The 20,407-nt window shown below is 53.0% G+C and overlaps 2 protein-coding genes across 4 annotated transcripts in view; both read left to right on the top strand.

The window, feature by feature from the left end:
* CORO1C (coronin 1C) overlaps positions 1-14,684 on the top strand; it is a 38,232-nt gene extending 23,548 nt beyond the window's left edge. For all 3 annotated transcript variants that reach the window (XM_074554312.1, XM_074554313.1, XM_005495061.4), the window contains exons 3-11: positions 3,474-3,596; positions 8,871-9,000; positions 9,731-9,912; positions 10,409-10,528; positions 11,358-11,462; positions 12,302-12,447; positions 12,908-12,965; positions 13,049-13,294; positions 13,955-14,684. In XM_074554312.1, the coding sequence (XP_074410413.1) occupies positions 3,474-3,596; positions 8,871-9,000; positions 9,731-9,912; positions 10,409-10,528; positions 11,358-11,462; positions 12,302-12,447; positions 12,908-12,965; positions 13,049-13,294; positions 13,955-14,074 (1,230 nt within the window). In that variant the 3' untranslated portion in view covers positions 14,075-14,684. The remainder of the gene's footprint in view (positions 1-3,473; positions 3,597-8,870; positions 9,001-9,730; positions 9,913-10,408; positions 10,529-11,357; positions 11,463-12,301; positions 12,448-12,907; positions 12,966-13,048; positions 13,295-13,954) is intronic.
* A 1,883-nt stretch (positions 14,685-16,567) lies between these two features.
* On the top strand, positions 16,568-20,158 carry SELPLG (selectin P ligand). Its single transcript, XM_074554311.1, has 2 exons — positions 16,568-17,812; positions 18,571-20,158. The coding sequence occupies exon 2, from the start codon at positions 18,576-18,578 to the stop codon at positions 19,782-19,784; it is 1,209 nt and encodes a 402-aa protein (XP_074410412.1). The 5' UTR covers positions 16,568-17,812; positions 18,571-18,575; the 3' UTR covers positions 19,785-20,158.
* Positions 20,159-20,407: the final 249 nt, after the last annotated feature.

The following is a 20,407-nucleotide window of genomic DNA, read 5'->3' as shown; positions in this document are numbered from 1 at the left end:
CCAACCAGGTGAAGGGGGCAGGGTCTCAAGGGAGGATGACACTTAGACAGGCCAATGACCTCTGGGCATAGGGGCATCTTTTGAATCTGACCAACCACACGACGCCTTGCTGGAACCTTAAGCCTGATTGACAGGGCACACTCAGCAAGGGTGAAGGGAAGGGGTATAGGCACACCTGGGAAGGGACCCAGAAGTTTAAAACAGGACATTGCAACACACCGCAACAGGTCACCCCTGGGTGCTGCTGGGGGTGGCTGTGCTGTGCTGTCCCCTGGAGGGTGACAGGGCTCTGCTGCTGACGAGGGGCGGATGCGGCGCCGAGCTCTCGAACGTGCTCAGGAAGACGCCGCGGTTTCCTCTCCTCTGCAGAGACCGTTGGGTGCTCTGACCGCAGGCAGGAGCTTCTCCCTGCGGCTGGAGCTCCTGCTCGCCCTGCTGGGGCCTCCTGCAGCACTTTTATGTCCTTATTTAGGCTCGTTTTGGGGTTTGCTGCTCGTTTTTGTACATCCCCAGAGGCGGCCGAGGGAGGGCCGGGCGTGGCGTTGGGGCTCTGGGCTGGGTGACAGGGTGGGGATTGCTCACAGGTGGGGTCATCTTGGGGGGCTTTGCAACCTGAATGATCCTGGGGTTATTCCTGAATGGTTCTGGGGTTATTCCTGAATGATTCTGGGGTTATTCCTGAATGATTCTGGGGTTATTCCTGAATGATTCTGGGGTTATTCTTGAATGATTCTGGGATTATTCCTGAATTATTCTGGGATTATTTCCAACCTGAATGATTCTGGGGTTATTCCTGAATGATTCTGGGGTTATTCCTGAATGATTCTGGGATTATTCCTGAATGATTCTGGGATTATTCCTGAATTATTCTGGGATTATTTCCAACCTGAATGATTCTGGGATTATTCCTGAATGATTCTGGGATTATTCCTGAATGATTCTGGGATTATTCCTGAATGTTTCTGGAGTTATTCCTGAATGATTCTGGGATTATTCCTGAATGATTCTGGGATTATTCCCAACCTGAATGATTCTGGGATAATTTCCAACCTGAATGATTCTGGGATAATTTCCAACCTGAATGATTCTGGGATTATTCCCAACCTGAATGATTCTGAGATTGTTCCTGAATGATTCTGGGATAATTTCCAGCCTGAATGATTCTGGGATTATTCCTGAATTGTTCTGGGGTTATTCTTGAATGATTCTGGGATTATTCCTGAATGATTCTGGGGTTATTCCTGAATGATTCTGGGATTATTTCCAACCTGAATGATTCTGGAATTATTCCTGAATGATTCTAGGGTTATTCCTGGTGAGCAGCAGAGTCTCTCCTCTCAATCCCAAGTGAAGATGTTGATGCCCCTGGGCTCTTCATCTCCCTGGGATTGTCTTCCTCTGCCAGATCCCAGGGAGATGCTGTGTGGGACATCTCCTGCTCTGCTTTGTCCTCTCTCCCTTGGTTTGATAATTCTATGTGGATAAACAAGCTTTTAAACAATGGCTTTCAGACAAGAGAGGGTAGATTTAGATGGGATTCTGGGAAGAAATTCCTGATTGTGAAGGTGGTGAGGCCCTTGCACAGGTTTCTTAGAGAAGCTGTGATGCCCCTGGATCCCTGGCAGTGCCCAAGGCCAGGTTGGATGGAGCTTAGATGGTGGAAGGGACTGGATGATCTTTAAGGTCCTTCCAGCCCAGCCCCTTCCATGATTCTGGAAGTTCTGCTCCTCATGGAAGTGCAGGATCCTGGTGTAGGAGCCAAGCTCCATCTCAGGTGCTGGGAAGCAGCTCCTGGGTGTCACTGCTGTCACAGGCTCTTGGCTGCTCCTGCTCAGCCTGTGCAGATTCATCATGGTCAAAACTGAAAGGTGAAGTTTGGGGTTTAATTTGCTGAAATTAATTTTTTTTTTTTTTTTTTTTTTTTGCATCCCCACAGTAATAAATGACTGTAGAAGCCCAAAACTGAGCTGACAAGTGCTTGTGCAGCCTGGAAATAGTTACCAGGAGCTCCTCCTGGAGGATCCCACTGATTCCTGCCAGGGAGCCAGAACAGGCAGTCCCTGACATTTTGCATTATTATTCCTATTTTTCCTGTATTTGTCTGTGGCCTGTCATGTGCCTTCTGCAGTTCATGTGCTCTGCATGGTTCTCCTTTTAATTGGGTAAATTAAAATGGATGAATTCTACATGGCAGTTGGGTGTATTAATTTTTTAAATCCTATTTCACATTATGGCATCCAAGAGGGATTACACAGGCTTTAATTTTTGAATGGCAGGTTTATGGCTTTTCATCTACAACTCTTCCCCTTTTAATAATTCCAAAAGCAGCTGAATCACTGAGTCTTTTTTTTTATTTATTTTTGAAGCCTAAATTCCACTTTTAGTGGGATTTTTTTGGGATCAATATCTTGTTTTGCTGTTTGTGGGGGGCTCCAGGTCAGTCATCCTCTAAAGCCAATGTCCAGCATTATTCTGGTTATCAGCCTTGAATAGGAGGGTGGGAGGCATAAATTAAGGAATGTCACCTCCAAGGTTGGGGAACGTTCCCATCCAATGGCACAAGTGAAATTCCAACCATTTCTTCTGCATGTTTAAACACAAAAGAAGACGACCCCATCCCAGACCTCTCCCTGCTGCTTCTCTTCTCCCATCACTCATCATGGAAAGGTGAAACAAAACCCCATGGAGCAGGACCAGGGGTGAGGCTGTGGAAGTGGAGGAGTTTCCTCCTCACCCTGCTGTTATTGCTGTGCATCTTCAGCATTGTAACTATTGCCCAAGAGAGAGGAGGATGATGGGGGTGATTTTCCTTTTCCTTCTTTGTGGGATTGAATTCACCAGGGGCAGAATTGGTGTTTCAGCATCGCTGGATTTGTGCCAGTTCAGGTTTAGGTGGCTCATTAACTCATTTTCTTGGAAGTGTTATCCCTGTAGGGAGCTTGGCATTGGTGGCTCCGGTCCTTTGGCCATGGAGAGCTTGGTGTGGCTGTCACAGTCCATGCTGGCAACTTTTGTTCCTCAAAACAAATTTTCCTCTGCTCAACTGCATCCTAAAATCTTCCCATCCAAGGAAAATCCTTCTGTTTTAGGAAACCAAGCAGACCTGGTGAATTCAGTGACCAGCAATGCCCTCCAATGACATTTTTAGCTTGGTTGTCTTCATCCATCTCCATTGGGAAGCAGATGAAACCAGAGCTTTGCTCTTCCCAAGAAGCTGGGGTGGGAAAAGGGATGGTGTGGCAGCAGGTGCTGAGATGTGGGGTCACAGCCCAGCTGTGCTGGATCTCTGAACCCTTTCCTTTGCTCCATGGGGAGTTCCAGTTCATTGATGCTGGAGAAGAGCTGCTGGTCTGTTCCTCTGCTGATCCACGAGTTCAGATCTCATGGAATTGTGGATGTGAAAGAGCAATCAGAGTGTTGGGAAGCACCTTCCTTCAGGATATCACAGCTCTCTTTCTTCTTCTTCCCTCCAGACAGGCAGGATTGACAAGTCCTACCCCACAGTGTGTGGGCACACGGGGCCGGTGCTGGACATCGACTGGTGTCCCCACAATGACCAGGTCATCGCCAGCGGCTCCGAGGACTGCACTGTCATGGTGAGTGTCCCTTCTGGGGTGGGCTTTGCTCCTGCTCCAAAGGATGCTGGAATCCCTGGAGGTGTCTCCAGGAACCTTCTGTTCCGAGGTGAGGTGAGGGCAGAGTGGTCGTGGAAAGGTTTGGGTTGGAAGGAACTTAAAGCTCATCCCATTCCAACACCTTCCATGGTTGCTCCAAGCCCTGTCCAGCCTGGCCTGGGACACTTCCAACATGTGCCAGGGCCTCACCACTCTCACAGGGAAGAATTTTTTTTTCCATTTTTCCTTCTCCTGGGCATTTGTTTGATTGGGAAGAGGAATGAGAGTGCCGGTCTGTGGTGAGGTGCTCTGATTTGTTGAGCTGTGAGAAGACAGCTGGTTCCTTACCTCAGATATCCCAATGGGTGTAGAGGTATGTGTTGGGAAGAGGTAGGGATTGAAAGGGAATGAGGTTGGGAAGAGGAAGGGATTGGAAGGGAATGAGCCCAGCTCACTGGTAGGAGCAGGGCATGGATGTGAGGAGCCCAGGAATCCAGGGTTGGAAGGTTCCAAGATTCCTTCAAGATTTAAGGAAGTGAAATTTCCCCTCTATCTCCAAGTTTTGAGCAGATGTCAAAATGTCTTTTTTTAAATAAATAAATAAAAATAATTTCACAAATTCTGCACCTGCCAGCCTTGGATTTAGACCTGTTCTAAGTCAGTGATGGCCCAGCCGGGCTCGCTCCGTGACGGATGTGGAATCCCACGTATGCAAACACAGCAGAATAAGTGAAAGAAAATCCTTGGAAGATGAAATAATGCCAAATAACTCCAGGGATCTTTGGCCATATTTAGAAGTGCTGTAGGCTGAATGTTATATTGAAATCTTATTATAGATCATGTCAGATAAATTCTTTTGCTTCTGTTCATCGTTAAAATGTTTGGGAGGGGATTCATCCCAAGAGGCTTTTCCTGGGACAGCTCTTGCCTGTGATCTCTCAGTCTTGGAAGCTGAAACATGTTAACAAAATGGGCTATATTTAATATTAAACAAAACAACAACTTCTGTGTTAGCAACTCTCACTACTGGGCTGGAACGGAGCTTTGGAAGGATGCAGGAATGTTTCTCCAACCAGAATGGAGAAGGGCTGCACATTGGGAATGTTTGTGAAATGTGAGCATCAGTGAAGGGCCAGAGCTGCCTCCTTGGAGGCAAAATAAGTCTGTAATCCAAGTGCAATGAGAAATATGTTGGGAGGCTCCAAAGGGACTGAATTGTGGAGAAAAACTGACAGAGTTCAGCTGCAAGTTGTCCAAGTGGACAAACTCTCTCCCTCCCAAACCATCCCAAACCCACTGTGTCCCTCACACCATCCTGATGGGGACACAAACTGCAGGGATCTGCACCTCCTGCTGGACTCTGGGGGTTCTCCACACATCCCAAGGTGGGGATGAGCTTCCCATCCATCCCTGGAGGCAGGAACCATGTGGGAAGGAGGGTGGAGCCCTCTGGGGGTTTTGTGTTTGGTGTGACCTGTGTGGAGTGGAAGGGGAAATAGGTGAGTCCTTGCTGCACTTCCAGGGTCAGGGATGTGCTGGGGTGTGTTAGCTGGAGGTTTAGAATGGGAAGTGATGGATCCCAAGTCGTTCAGGACAGTTGGGAACTGCACATCCCAAAGAACACCCCTGGCTTGGACTTTTGGCAGTGAGCTAATGAGCTTTCCCAATTTTAATTGCTTTTCTGGCCTGGCATGGACAGTTCAGCGTCCTTTTTTTTTTTTTCCTGGAGAAAGGGTTTGGGTTCTGATTCCTGAGCAGAATAAACCCAGGGAGCTTTGCAGGACACGAGGCTGCTCGTGGGCTCTGAGCTCTGCTGGGAGGAGGCACAGAAAGTGACGTGGGGGATTCTGTGCAATTCCAGCTGCTGGAGAAAAAATCCTGCTTCTTAAAGACCATCTGTGCCCTGGCACTCAGGGATTTAGGATCTCACAAGAAATCTCAGCTACGTCAGCCAGACGTGTATTGAGGGGGGAGAGCGTGGATTTGGGATGGTGTGAGGGAGAAAATGGGGATTTGGGGTGTTATTGAGGGGGAGAATGTGGATTTGGGATGGTATTGAGGGGGAGAATGTGGATTTGGGGTGGTGTTGAGGGGGAGTATGTGGATTTGGGATGATCTGAGGGAAGGAACGTGGATTTGGGACTGTGTGAGGGAGAGAATGTGGATTTGGGATGGTATTGAGGGGGAGAATGTGGATTTGGGGTGGTGTTGAGGGGGAGTATGTGGATTTGGGATGATCTGAGGGAAGGAACGTGGATTTGGGACTGTGTGAGGGAGAGAGTGTAGATTTGGGATGGTGTTGAGGGATAGAACATGAATTTGGGATGGTATTGAGGGATAGAAAATGGATTTGAGGTGCAAACCACTGTCTCCAGGTGGACAGGGCTGATTCCCTGCAGCCATAACTCTGCAGCATCCCTGTGGCACAAGGAATCTTCACTTGGCCCTATCCAAAGCCAGAAACCTTTCCCTCTAAAGAAATTCCCAGATTTTTACAAAACCTGCCCATAAACCTTGAACAGGTTTGGTGTTAGGAATACCAGACAGCATTGGAGACAAGACTGGGAAAGAGGAGAGGACCTGACATCCCTCTCCAAAGCCTTCCTTGCAAATACCTTCTGTGGCCTCTTCCCTTGGAGGAATTGTTTCCTTGTGCCAGCAAATGAGGAATTACTTAAATATTCCAGCTTGATGTTGTGCTGAATGGCTCTGATGTACTGCAGGCTTTTGGTTCAGCTGGAAAATGTTTTAGTGGATAAAGATTTCTAGATGGTATCGAGGCCCTTCCTCAGAGATGGAAAATTTTCTTCATCTGAAGGTGGATTTTAAGGAATTTGTGTGGAAAGGCCAGAGCAGAGCTCATGTGATGGAGCAAATTCCTTTAAAAATCAAAGAGAGCTCTTGCAGTGACCTGAGCCACCAAGCAGGGCAGGGGGGATGAGGAGAAGATGTGACCCCGCAAAAATGATGCACCAAGAGCCTCTTCCTGCAGGGCCATGGATAAATCCAGGCCCCAAATTCAGTTGTTTCCTTACTTAAAGTGATAAAAATTGACATATATGATGTAGGAAGTAATGCTTTTTATAAACATGGATTTAGTCTTCTTTTCAACTTGTGCAGAGCCAGAGGAGGCCGTTTTTGCTTCTCTTTAAAGGGGGTGAAAGAAAAGTTTGCTTTGTTTTCTTTCTCACATGCTGCTTGTGCAAAACCTTCCCCTCCTGCCCTTCCTGCAGCCCCAAACCTCTCCCTCAGCTGTGCCACCCCTCCACTTCCTCCTGCACAAACAAACAGCCTTGATAACATCATAACCCCCTTGATAACAACACAAACCCCCCCAAAAACACTCAGACACCCATGGGAGGGAGAGCTGACAAACCCTTCCTAAAGCCCAGGCAATCCTGCAGCAATTTCAGGTTTCCTTGGAGTCATCCTGAGTCCTCCCCCTCGGCAGGGTAAGTCCTGCATCCAAAATTCTCTGATTTCCCTGTGAACCTGATTTGATCCCAGGCTGAGGCCAGACCCCCACCCTGTGCAGGAACGAGGGGCTGGGCCGTGCCCTGACCTTGCACATTTGTTTCTTTATTATTTTTGGGAATAGCAGGGAGGGTTATTGGGTCAGTAGTCTGAAATCTGCCCAAGATTGCAGTGCTCTGCAGCTGCTCCCAGCTCTTTACCTGACAGAGAATTCCATCTGTCTCCGGTGGCTTTAAAAAAAAAAACAACTTTTTCACTGGGATTTTGCCTCCCTTTCCTTTCCCACCCCCTGCACTTGCTGTCTCATTTTTAAATTTGGTTCTGGAGTTTTCTGGCTCCTTTGCACTTGCTCAGAGGGATCTCAGGATCCTTCCTGGCTGAGATGGTGCAGAACAGAACTGAGTCCTCCCCCTTGGCAGGGTAAATCCTGCATCCAAAGTTCTGTAATTTCCCTGTGAGCCTGGTTGGATCCTGGCTCTGCACAGACACCCCAGCAATCCCACCCTGTGCCTGAGAGCCTTGTCCAAAGGCTCTGGAGCTCTGGCAGCCTTGGGGCTGTGACCATTTTGTGGAATCCTCTCCTTGGGAAGTGTTCCCGTTGTGGTCATTCCTCCTGGAAGCTGAGGGTGTGGGAAGGAGGGCACTGGGAGCTGTGTCCATGAAAAGCTAAATCAGTTTTGGGTTATTTAGAGGTGAGCTGGTACCCACTGAGAATCTCTGCATCTTGCTGGGTTTTTTTTCCAGTGCCAGTCATTCCTTTGAGAAGGGAAAAACTGGGATTAGCACAGAAATCCACGTGTCCATCTCAGTCTGCCTCACTTCCTAAATCCACTCCCTCACATCCCACAGCTTGTTGGGCATGGTGGGCAGGGGCTGGCAAGGCCCATTCTCCCAACTCCAGGAAAAGCAGACAATGGGAAGCAAAGCGAACGTGCTCTGATGCTGCCACCTACCTTCAGCAGCTCCAACTGCTCCCCGAGGAGCTCTCCCTGGAATTCCATGGCATTTTTTAATACACTCTATGTAGGTCAAATTCAATTCCAAGATGATTGTCCAGTGCTGAATTGCAGGAATAGTTTTGGTGGGACTGATCCTGCCCTGGGGCTTTGGGGTGATGGGTTTGTCTGTCCCATCCCTGTTCGCTGCCAGCTGCAAAAGCCACCTCCCTCCTGCTGGAATTCCAGTGCTCTGGCATCCTTGGGGGGCTGTTCCTCCTCCTGGTGGCCCTTCCCTGAGGAAGTTTGCAGCAGAAGGGTTGTGTAACCAGGCAAGAAGTGAACGGGCAGAGCTGATTTGGGCTGCTCTGGCTCCTTCCAGGACCAAACCATTCTCTAATTAAATGGGATCAGGAAGGATCCTGAATCTAAGAGGAAAACGAATTGCTGGTGTTCTTAAAGTAATGAAGAGTAGGCAGTGGTAGAGCTGCAGCAGGACAGGCATAGTTTGGAAAGACAGCAGCTCTTTCCATGGAATTGGAGCTGCAGGGGAGATTTTCCAGATTCCTTGGGGAGCAGGAGCGGAGTGGGTCTGTGCACATGGAAATGCAGGGGTTGCACCATGAGGAGCTGTGGGTTTGTGCAGGCCCATGAGTGAGGAAGGATTTTCCTCATGGATCAGCCAAGGGCTTATTGACAGCTGGGAGTGATTCCCTCCCTGATTCCCTCCCTGTTCACACGGGGCACTGACAGCTCCGGCGGGACGCGGGAAGCAGCCGAGCCACGCGCTCTGCAGAGGGGCTGCCCTCGCCTGAGCAGCTTTCCTTTGCTTTCCTGTCCCTCCCAGGTGTGGCAGATTCCCGAGAACGGGCTCACCCTGTCCCTGACAGAGCCGGTGGTAGTGCTAGAAGGCCATTCCAAGAGAGTTGGCATCGTGGCCTGGCACCCGACGGCGCGGAACGTGCTGCTCAGCGCAGGTAGGAGCACAGCAATGGGCGTCATCAGCTCCTCTCCCTGCCTTCCTTCCTCTCCAGCCTTTCCTTCTTCCCTCTCCCAGCTGCTCAGATCCCTGGGAATCACAAGACCCGTGGCAGTAGCTGGGAGCACCGGGACACGTGGCTCACAGCCCCCTCTGTATCTCAGCCTTTTTTATCTTCAGTTTACAGGGATAAGCACTGAGGAATTGTCTGGAACTGGAGTGTGAAAGTTGTTCCAGACTTTATTTGATCTGCAAGAACAATTTACATCTGTATTCCCCACATCCCTGTTCTCATATACTTTTAGAACAAGCCCAAGTGTTTCTCCTTTCCCTTGATCCCTGCAAAGTATCCCAGAGTCCACAACCTCTCATGGGCAGCATTTTCCAATTTGTCTCCTTGGCTGGTACAGTCCATGGAATGAGATTCTTTTGACCACTGAAAATCAGTCACATCATTATGGAAATAAATTGGATAATTCATTATCCATTGGTACCATCTGAGACTTCCATGGGTTTGGTCCCAAGGAAAGAAGTGTGTCCTTTCAGCTGGATTGTTGGATGAGCTGGGTGTTTTCCATTGATAAAAATCCCTCCTGAGCTCCCAGTCTGGGTTTTGGTTTCCCCAAAAACACTTTGAAGCTGCAGGGGGTTTCTCCCTTGTTCCCCACCTCTGACTTTGCCCCTGTGTCCCCCAGTTCTGTGACTGGAGCTGTTATTTCCCATTTTAGGCTGTGATAATGCCATCATCATCTGGAATGTGGGAACAGGAGAAGCCCTCATCAACCTGGATGACATGCACGTGGACATGATCTACAACGTGAGCTGGAATCGCAACGGCAGCCTCATCTGCACAGCTTCCAAAGACAAAAAAGTCCGAGTTATCGACCCCAGGAAACAAGAAATTGTTGCTGTAAGTTTGCTTAATCCTTAAAGAAACAACTGGATTCACTCCAGCAGGAAGTGAAGAAAATATGGAAGAAATATGTGGGGTTTACACACCACGTTGAGTCGCTTTCTTCAGAAATTACAGGAGAAATAGTAGGAGTTGGAGGATTTGTCTGGGTTTATTGGGATTAGTGTTTGAACTGGGATTTTAGGGCTCAGTTTTAAACCTGCAGGAGTGTAATTCCACATCTAATCCTTTTGTATAATTACAGTTCCAGAGTTGTGCATGCAAAGCAGAGCTTTAGTTGTGGCTTACAAAGAGGTTTTCCTTCAGCCTTGCAAGAGGCAAAGCTGGAATGAGCCAGGAGTGTCCCCTTCTCCCGTGGCTGTGTTTGGGCTCTTCCCTCAGGCAGCAGGGGAGGAGAGCTGGGTGTTGGAGAGGAGCAGTGTGTCCAGACAGGAGCCACCACTCCAAGGGTTTTTCTGTTCACTGCTGGTCCTGATCTGCTCCTCTCTTCCAGGAGAAGGAGAAAACCCACGAGGGAGCCCGGCCCATGCGAGCCATTTTCCTGGCGGACGGGAACATCTTCACCACCGGCTTCAGCCGCATGAGCGAGCGGCAGCTGGCCCTGTGGAACCCGGTACGAGCCCAGCCTGCATCCCTGGGCTCCTCACATCCATGGCCTGCTCCTCCCAACCCAGCCCTGCAGCCATGGAATCCTGGAATGGCTTGGGTTGGGTTGGATGGGGCATTAAAGCAAATCCCATTCCAATCCGTGGGCAGGGACACCTTCCACTAGCCCAGGTTGCTCAAAGTCCGTCCAAACAGGGATGGAGCAGCCACAGCTTCTCTGGGGTCTTCTTCAGGGCTTCCCCACCCTCACAGAGAAGAATTCCTTCCTAAATTCATAGTTTATATACTTGAGGTTATTCCCACTCCATCTGCTGCCTGCTCCTGCTTCCATGATTTTGGCTGTGTGGTCACTCAGTGAAGGAACTGAGCAGGTGCTGCGGGTTGGAAGTGCCTGGGAAGATGCACAGGGAGCAGAGGGGCTGTGGGAAGGTCACTTCTCTCTGTGCATTGTGGAGAGCAGGCAGCAGCAATCCCAGGAGGGTTCAGGGTGGAAGTTCCACCTGGATTGTGTCCAGGTGGCTTTTGAGTGTCCCCAGGGAAGGAGGCTCTGTCCCATCTCCCATCCTACTGACACTAACTCACTGTGTCACGTATTTCCCTTGACTTGGTGAATTTTCCTGGCTCCTGTTTTTATTTAATTTAGTGATTAAAATGCCCTTGGGGGATGAATCAGTTCATGAACATTCCCAGCATTTGTTGTAACACACGGATCCTTCTGGGTGGTGCAGACACCACTGGGAGCTCGCTGCCTACAGAGTGTTGATAATTTAGACCCTCCCTCTATGAACAGAAGCTTTTCCATTCTTTATTAACATCCCTGGCATTTTTATTTCCAGAAAAACATGGAGGAGCCAATAGCCCTTCACGAGATGGACACCAGCAACGGGGTCCTGCTGCCCTTCTATGACCCAGACACCAACATCATTTACCTGTGTGGGAAGGTAAGGAGAGGCTTTGGAGGCACCTGGAGCCTGTGAAATGTTCCCCAAAATATCAGTGCTGCAGAGAGACCAGGCTGCTCTGGAAAGGGTTTGATCCTCAATTCTGCAGAATCTGGGAAGGACCTGGATGTTTCTTGGAGATGGGTTAGGTAAAGCTGCTCCTAATGCAACAAGTCTGAAACTGTTGCCTAAACATTTCTTGCTGGTGTTAACCTGGGTGGTTTTACACTGGAATGGGAGGAAGGTGCATTTTGGGTGTTGTCCTTGGAGATGCTGGAGCATGTAGTGACTCTCTGTAATTTTATGGGGTTAAAGAATAGAAAACTGGAATTGGGTACTCCTTTCTAGAAGCAATTTGTAGGAATTTGGTGCCCACATTTGATGGACTCCTACAAATAGGAGCTCAAGCCAAGATGAGCAAGGAATTACAAAGGAAGGTCCATACAAGTATGTTCATAAATCCCATCTTTGTCGCAGCTGGTGAGGAATATTTGGTTTCTATCAGCCACTCCTCCTGCAGTTTCAGAGACAGCAGTGTGGTGAAATTGCTTGGAATTGAGGATAAACTGGTTTATAGCATTTCTGCCTGATTGTGGCAGGAGGTTTTTCCACAAGAGGTGACTTGGGGCCACTCCCAGCCTGGGAGCAGAGCTCAATCCCTGTCCCACAGTGTTTGGAACAGGACTGGGAGGAATTGTTCACTTGATGGACTCAGATTGTGGAGGGGATCAGCCTTGCTTCAAAAACAGCTGTGAGCTGTCCACGGCAGCATTCCTGGAAGGAAATGGGAGCAGCAGTGTGGGCACAGGTGCTGCAGCTTCTCCTGGGGTTCCTTGCAGGGTGACAGCAGCATCCGCTACTTCGAGATCACGGATGAGTCCCCGTACGTTCACTACCTCAACACCTTCAGCAGCAAAGAGCCGCAGAGGGGCATGGGGTTCATGCCAAAGAGGGGCCTTGATGTCAACAAGTGTGAGATTGCCAGGTGAGGAGAGCTCATCCCAGGGCTGGGAGCTGGGGCTGGGCACTGCAGGAGTGGTTGAAGCAGCAGAGCACTGAGCACAGGGCAGCCGTGGTTCAGAAAAGCTGGGGAGGGCAGGAAACATCTCAGGATGTCACTGTGGTGACATCACTGTTGTCTGGGAACATGAGCCATCTTTTCTGCCAGGAAACAAGTGATAGGACAAGGGGAAATGTCCTTGGATATTAGGAACAATTTTTTCATGGAAAGGGGGGTCAGGCATTGGAAGGGACTGCCCAAGGCAGGGGTGGAGTCCCCATCCAGGAGGGATTAACAGCACTTGGGGACGTGGGTTATGGTGGCCTTGGGAATGGTTGGACTTGATGGTCTCAGGGATTTCTGTGGTTCCTTGGGGTTGCTTCTTTCCCATGTCCTCCATCTCCCTGATCCTCACTCCCTGTCCCACCTCTCCTTTTCCACACAGGTTCTTCAAGCTCCACGAGAGGAAGTGTGAGCCCATCATCATGACAGTTCCCCGCAAGGTGAGCGCTGCCCTGGGGCCGGGCTTTGGAGCCAGCTCCTGCCTCCCAGAGCTCCTGACTGATCCATGTCTCCTGCCTTGCAGTCTGACCTCTTCCAGGATGACCTGTACCCGGACACAGCCGGCCCAGAAGCAGCTCTGGAAGCAGAGGAGTGGTTTGAGGGGAAGAACGCTGATCCTCTCCTCATCTCCTTGAAGCACGGGTACATTCCAGGCAAAAACAGGGATCTCAAGGTGGTCAAGAAGAACATACTGGACAACAAACCTGCTGGCAACAAGAAGGGTGATCTCATAAACGCTCCAAAGAAAGCAGCGGATGCCTCAAACTCCGTGAGTAAACTCCAGGAATTGTGGGGGTGATGGCCTCAGGTGGGAATGCCAGGGTGGGACCAGTGACAGGACCTGAGGGAATGGCTGGAGCTCTGCCAGGGGAAGGTTAGGCTGGATATCAGGAAAAGATTCTTCTTCCCCCAGAGGGTGCTGGGACACTGACCAGGCTTCCCATGAGGTGTCACAGCCCCAGGGAACAGCCTGGGATTGTTGGGGTGTCCTGGGCAGGGCCAGGAGTTGGACTGGATGATCCCTGTGGGTCCCTTCCAACTTGGGATATTTATTCCATGACTCTGTGATTCTAATGCTTCTGTAGACATGGAAGATTACTTGGAATTGCTTTTTCTAAATCACAGAACCACTAAATGTTTGAAAAGATTTTCAAGATTCCCCAGTCCAACCCTAATTCAAGATCCCCAAGTCCAGCCCTAACCCAGCACCAGCACCTTGTTCACCACTAATCCCTGTCCTTTGGGACAGAGAGGAAAGTATGGCTTTGATGGTCCTGGGTGGCTGCACTGGAGATGCTGCTCCCTTCCCTGAGCATCCCAACTGCTCCCAAATCTGTCACAGCCCCATCCCTCCAACAATCCCACAGGGAGGAGCCCTTTCCTTGGAGAACCCCAGAGCTCTCCCAACTCCTCCTTTCTGATCTTCCAGCAAAACGACGCCAAATTGGACGAGATTTTGAAGGAGCTGAAATCCATCAAGGACACGATCTCCAGCCAGGACGAGCGCATCTCCAAGCTGGAGCAGCAGATGGCCAAGATCGCGGACTGAGGGCGCCCCAGCCCAGGCACATCCCAGCTCCCAGTTCAGCCAGCAGCAGCCTGCAGCATTCCAGTACGAGCTTTCCTGTTCTCCTAAATCCACGTCAAGAGAGCCGATGATTTCAAGCCAAGCTTTTTAGTGAAAGATCTTTTTCGTTTCCCGATGTTCCAATGAATTTCTGTGACTGTGTCAAAAACAAGAAGTGCTACTTTTACAAGTTTTTTTTTTTTTTGGGGTTTTTTTCCCAGATGTTATTATGAATCTTTAAAAAACGAATCCGTTCTTGACTTCCAATGTCATGCCCAAATATCTTTTTCTAGATTTAGGGACCAACGCCACATTGTTCTTATACCTTTTTTTTTTTTTTTTAGAGTTGCCAAAAAATAGAAAAAAAAATCGCTTTTATTTTTCTTATTTGCCACTTTGCAGTATTTGTGTTTCCATTCCAAGGGACAGGGGGTGTGGGGGGTGTTTACACTGTGCAGAGAACAAAGCTGAAGCTATTTTGTATAAATCCTCCATTTGGAACAATCAGGTGGGTTCCCTTCCTTTCTCTTCCCTGTGGAATCCCCTTGGAGATGGGATCAGCTGCCTTTCCTGCTCCACAAAGTGTCCCCAGCCCTGTTGGCTGACAGAAAAATACAAATATATCATTCTGAATGAGGGGATTTATTTCCTACTGAAGTTTTAAGCCAGCACCATGTTCCCATTTTCCTACAATCCCAGAGTTTGTTTCCATGACCAAACTCACCCGTTTTACTTGCTCATTTTTATTTCCATTTCATGGCAGAAGTGATTTCCATGCAGGAATGTTTTTATCCATGGAGCATGGAGTTCCAGGTGAGCTGTGGGATGCCAGCTGTCATTGCTGTAAATCCTTGTTCTTGCCCCCCAACACTCCTGAGCTCATGGATTTTAAGGAGCTTTTGGAATCCATCAGCCCTTCACACCAGTGCTGATAATAGGAAATTTCTGTGCTTCCAAAGCAGCATTAGCAGCAGAAAGGTGATTTTTTCCACGATAATTCTCCACAAACAAAATGCCTCTGTTGTTACTTTTTTTTATCATTTGTTTTCTCCTGTCCATCATTCCCATTCCTGCTTCCCACCCTTCCATGCAGGAAAGGATTTGTTCCCAGACCAGATGAGCGACCTCCAACCCCAAACCCCACCGTGCACTCCCAACCCTTCAGAGCAGAAGGCACTGGGAGGGTGGATGTGATCCCACTTTGGAGAGCTGGTTTCTCACACAGCTCCTTTGGGATCCTGCAGGGAGAGGCCCTGTGAGTGCCCCTCCTGGCATTCCATGGGAGCTCAGCTCAGCAGAGCCGTGCTGGGCAGGCTGTGCCCTGTGGAGGAGCCGTCAGGGATGGTGGGGCAGGCTGGCTCCCTGCTCCCAGGCCGTGTCCTTGTGCTGGGAATGGGATCCAGGACACCCCACAGAGCTGTGCCCAGCACGAGCCCATCCCTGCAGTGCCAGGGAGTGCTGATAACCCATCCTGGATCCAAAGGTGGGCAGAGACCATCAGGTGTCTGAGAGCTCTGGATCCTCATCCCAGCCGGGCTCTGTCCCTGTGGCAGCTCCGTGTGTTCCCACCCGGAGCATCCCCGTGGACACGAGTCCCTCATCCAGGCTGAAGTGATCGATTTTTTTATTATTTTCCATTAGTTTAGCTAGGAATTCTCTGATTTTCCATTTTTCCCAGTGTTTGCATGTTCAGAATTCCAGGTTAAGGATTCTCTGTTGTGGAGGGATGTGTGTGTGGAGGCAGAATCGGCCGGGGGACGTAGCTGGAGAGGCACGAGGAGGACGGGATGGAGGAGACAGAGGATGTGGTGGGATTGCAGAGCAGGAAAGCTTCAGAAAAGTGGGATTTCTGTGTTTTAGGGACAAGTGGCATCCCCTGCCCTGTGCCCGTGGATCCACAATCCGGCTGCTCCAGGTTCTTTGGCTGTTTGGTGACGTTTCTGTATTGCAGTAAATGCCTGAGATGTGTATTTTTATGGATTTTTTTTTTTTTTTTTCCTTTTGGATCCCAAACCCGAAGGTTGTTCTCCCCACAGTGGTGATTTCTGTGTTGATTTGTACGTGTGACTTCAGGGTTGTGTGCTCGGGGACCTCGGGTTTGTTCCTAACATTGGAGGGAAATCAGTTTTGGGAGCCGCTGGATTGAGGTGCCCGGGGGTGGGGGTGTGGGAGATTTTAGTTCCTAGCCTGTATTTTATTTAAATGAACTGATGCCTCGCCAGGCTCAACCGGAGTCAGTGCCTGAAGCTTTTTGTAGCCGTGATATCCCGGGAGAGAACCAGCCCAGTCCGGAAAGACGCGCTCTTATAGAGCGGCCAGAGTATCTGTCCAAATATTTGCTTCCATTTTCAAAAGATAAAAGTCATTGATTATAAACTGCCTCTGCTTGGCTTTTCCTTTGCCCCTCGGCATTCCAGCTCTGATTGATAACTGGGATGTGGAGTGAGGGATGCTTCAGTGGGGGGCTGTGGATGAGGGGGTCCTTGGGGACCTTCTGCTCTTGTCCCAGGAGAGCCAGGGCCCGTTCCTGGGGTCACACATGGAATCTCCCTGGTGATTCCCAGTGAGGAACCCAAGAGCTTGGCTGGGTGTGGGATGTGATGGGATCTCGGGGTGGATGGGGGTGATGTGTTCCCAGGAAGGAACAGCCCTGCTTGGGAGCCACCCTGGATCTGGGGGGGCTCATTCTGCTTTCCCCAGGTGAAATTTGTTTTCAGGCTGCAGGAAGTCTGAAATGACACAGAGCCCGGGCTGGAAACAGCATCTCTTACCCCACCCAGGTTTGAGCTTTCTCAGGGCTGAGGCATTTCAGGGGATGTTGCACAACCTCCTCCAGAACACCCTGACCCTGACACCGCCCCAAAGCCGGGCAGGGATGCTCCCAGAGAATGAGTGCTCCCTGATCCCATGGATCCATCCCGGGGATGCTCATCCCACATCCTGAGCCCCTTTTCTTCCCTTTTCCAGCCCCTGGCCAGGTGTTTCGGAGCTGGGACGGGCCGGGCTTTCCGAGGGCGGGGGGTTGTTGACACCCCGAGCCCGTTCCTGCGGATGCGGCTCTTGCAGCACCTTCCTGCGGCTGCGGCTGCGCCTCCCGCCCTGCGGGAGCCTGCGGTTGGGGCGGGGGCTTTCCTGTCGTGCCAGTGCCTCGAGGCCGGGACAACACCCAGGACAACACCGGGCAGCCCCCCCGAGAGCCCCCCGAGCATCCTGGGGATGGCGCAGAGAGAAGGAGCCCGGCACAAGGGCTGTGCAAAACATCAAGTCAGGCCCTCACCCTCCTCCTCCTCGTTTCCCGGTGCTGAGGTGTCTCAGGGCACCCTGGCCCCCTCCCCGGCCATGCCCACACCGTGCCCGCGGGGGTGGCAGCCCTGGCACCAGGTTTGCCGTCACTTCTGCTTTCGGAGCGACGCCAGCCCCGGCGCGCAGCTGCTCCGCTGGGGCCGAGCCCTCCGAGGAAGCCCCTTGGTGGGGAGCAGCCCTCGCCGGGGGTGCCCGCAGCCCCCGGCCCTCGCTGGCCCCGCTCTCGCCGTGACGTCCTTCCCCTCCCCGGGCTCTGGAAACCACAGCCGCTTTCCGCGCTCCCTCCCTGCCCCGCCCGGCCGGAGGTGCAGGCGGAGGGCGGCCCACGACGCCCCGCGGGTGCCGGTGCTGGGGCTGCCCTCGGCCCTCCGTGCCAACCTCGCCGGTGATTCCTGAGGTTGGGATCCATCAGCACAGGTGAGCCCTGCTGGGAAGGGGCTGGATCGGGATTCGGCCCCAGGGATGCTCTGGATGCAGAGGGGATGCTCAGGGAGGGTCCCTGAGGGTGCCACGCTCCGTGCTGGTCCCCGGGGTCTGGGGAGGCGGGTGGGTGCTCTGGGGGTGTGGGAGCCTCCTGGGGATGCTCGGAGCGTTCCGCCGTGTCCGGATGCTCTTGGCTGCGGATCCTCGGGGACCGCGGCGGCCGCCGCCCACCGGGGCTGCCGAGGGAGCTGGGGGGGGATTGGTGATGGAATGGGGGGATTTGGGGTGAGTTTGGGGTGGATTTGCCTCTCCTGCTCCAGCACAGAGACACAGGCTCATGGTGGCCTCAGCCCTGGAGCCCTGTGCCAGCCCAGCCGGCGGGTGGGGGTGGGCACGGGCACCCTGACAAGGGGTGTCTGTCACAACGAGGGTGACATCCCTGTGGTTTCATTTCCACATGGACGCACTCATCCCGCAACTGCCCCGTCCCGCGGCAGCTGCCTCCATCGCGGCTGATTTCCCATTTCCAGACACTCAACTTCCTTATCAAAACTTGCTCCTGGAGCAGAGCCGGGCTGAGGTCCCGCAGGTGGGGGCTGTGGCAGGAGGAGGTCTTTGGGTGCCTCCTCCATCCCCCCAAACCCGAGGGGGACAGGAGGATCCTCTGTTGGAGTGTGATCCCACACTGGGGCTCAGCATTCTCCCGCGGGGAGCAGGACCCCGATGTCACCTGCCCTTTGTGTCCCCTGCAGGTCCCATGGCGCCGGGCCGGGCCCTGCTGGTGCTGCTGGTGCTGAGCCCCCTGTGGGCGTGTGGGGCTGATCTGCTGGAGCCGGGGCTGCCCTGGGGCGGGCAGTGGGTCTGGGGGGAGGCCAAGCCCCTGCCCCACTCCCGTGGCAAGAGGGATGACAGTGGGCAGGAGCCCGGTGCCACCACGATGATCAGCAGTGACAAAGGCGATGGTGTCTCTGTGCCACCGCCAGCACCTGGCACCAAGGCCAGCCTGCTCCTGGTGCCAACCACAGCCAATGCCACGGATGACGATTCCCCCGAGCCTGAGCTGCTCCTGAGCTCTGCAGCACCAGTGCCCAGCACCAACTCCAGCCTGCTCCAGGTGCCTGCAGTGCCCACCACAGCGGGGCCTATGGATGAGACAGATTCCCCTGCTCCTGACTTACTGGAGGACTCTGTGGCACCAACAGTGACCAGTGCCAGCACCCGCCTGCTCCGGGTGCCCACCACAGCTGATCCCATGGATGAGACAGATCCCCCTGATCCCGACCTGCTCCTGAGCACTGCCCCACCACCAGCGTCCAGCACTGAGGCCAGCCGGGCACTCGTGGTGCCAACCACAGCTGATCCCATGGATGAGACTGATTCCCCTGCTCCCGATCTGCTGCCAGGCTCAGAGCCTGGCACACCATCAGCAGCCCAAAAGAGCATCCCCACCACCACCCCCGGCTGGCTCACGGCACTCATCGAGGAGGACACAGTGACTGATGGCCTGGACAGCGACTCCTCCACGGGGCCACGCTCAACAGCCCCCCCAGCCTTTGTCCTCACCAGCACGGGCTACGGGAAATCCAAGAAATCCCGAGCTCCGCCTGCATCGACCCTTGCGGCCATCGGGGACACGACGCCGGTGGGCACGGCGGTGTCCTGGGAGCCCAGCGGGGCGATGAGCAAGTGCCTGCTGGCCATCCTGCTGCTGGGGCTGGTGGCCGCCGCCTTCCTGGTGAGCACGGGCGTGCTGGGGTCGCTGTTGTGGCGGCGGGCGCGGACGGGGCAGCGCCGCTTCAGCCCCACCGAGATGGTTTGCATCTCCTCGCTGCTGCCCGACGCCGAGGCGGCCGCCGGCCCCCGTCCTGTCCCCGCCCGGAGGCACAAGCTGCTGCTGCCCGACGGCAGCTCCGAGCCCGATGGAGACAACCTGACTCTCAGCAGCTTCCTGCCGGAGCACTCCTGAGCCCCAGGGATGGCTCCTGCATCCCGCAGCGCTGCCGTGCCCGGTCTCCGATGGAGCCGCGGGCAGGGCGTCCCTGTCCCCTGATGTTGTCGCTTGGACCCGTGAGACGGAGCTGCTCCCCCGCGTCCAGCTCGGCCCATCCCATTAAAGTGTTGCCCGGACATGGTGGTCTCTTCCTGGCAGGGACCCGCCAGCCCCCTCCCGGCCCCGCCGCCTGCCCACATCCTGCTGCCAAAATTTCGCTTCTCCATCCTCCTCCTCCAAGCCCCTGGGGGAGCAGAAACGAAACCCGCGGCCAGGCAGGGACCGGAGCCCGGGACCTTGGGGACGGGACCGCGGCCCCCGGGACCTCCTGCCCGGCCTCGTGGGAGCTGGAAGGGCGGGGGGGACGGGGCGGAAACGGGGGGGACGGGGACAGCGACAGGACGGGTGCGCTCGTGGCACAACGTGTTCCTGCCTGCGGTCGCTGCAGCGAGGCGGGGACGCCTCCGGGGCCGCCGCTGCCTGTCAGGTGCTCGGCCCCGGGGGGAACGGTGGTGCAGGGACTCGGCATCATCCAGCTGGGCCTGGGAGGGATGGGGAGAGCAAATCCACGAGAGGCCAGCGAAGGTCCCAGCGTTTCA

The sequence above is a fragment of the Zonotrichia albicollis genome, chromosome 18, assembly GCF_047830755.1.
Source record: "Zonotrichia albicollis isolate bZonAlb1 chromosome 18, bZonAlb1.hap1, whole genome shotgun sequence".
NCBI classification, from domain to species: domain Eukaryota; kingdom Metazoa; phylum Chordata; class Aves; order Passeriformes; family Passerellidae; genus Zonotrichia; species Zonotrichia albicollis.
This window is presented reverse-complemented; position numbering and strand designations above follow the sequence as displayed.

Bases quoted from the DNA above. Each gene is read 5' to 3' on its own strand.
- SELPLG (XM_074554311.1), top strand. From the start codon at position 18,576: ATGGCGCCGGGCCGGGCCCTGCTGGTGCTGCTGGTGCTGAGCCCCCTG.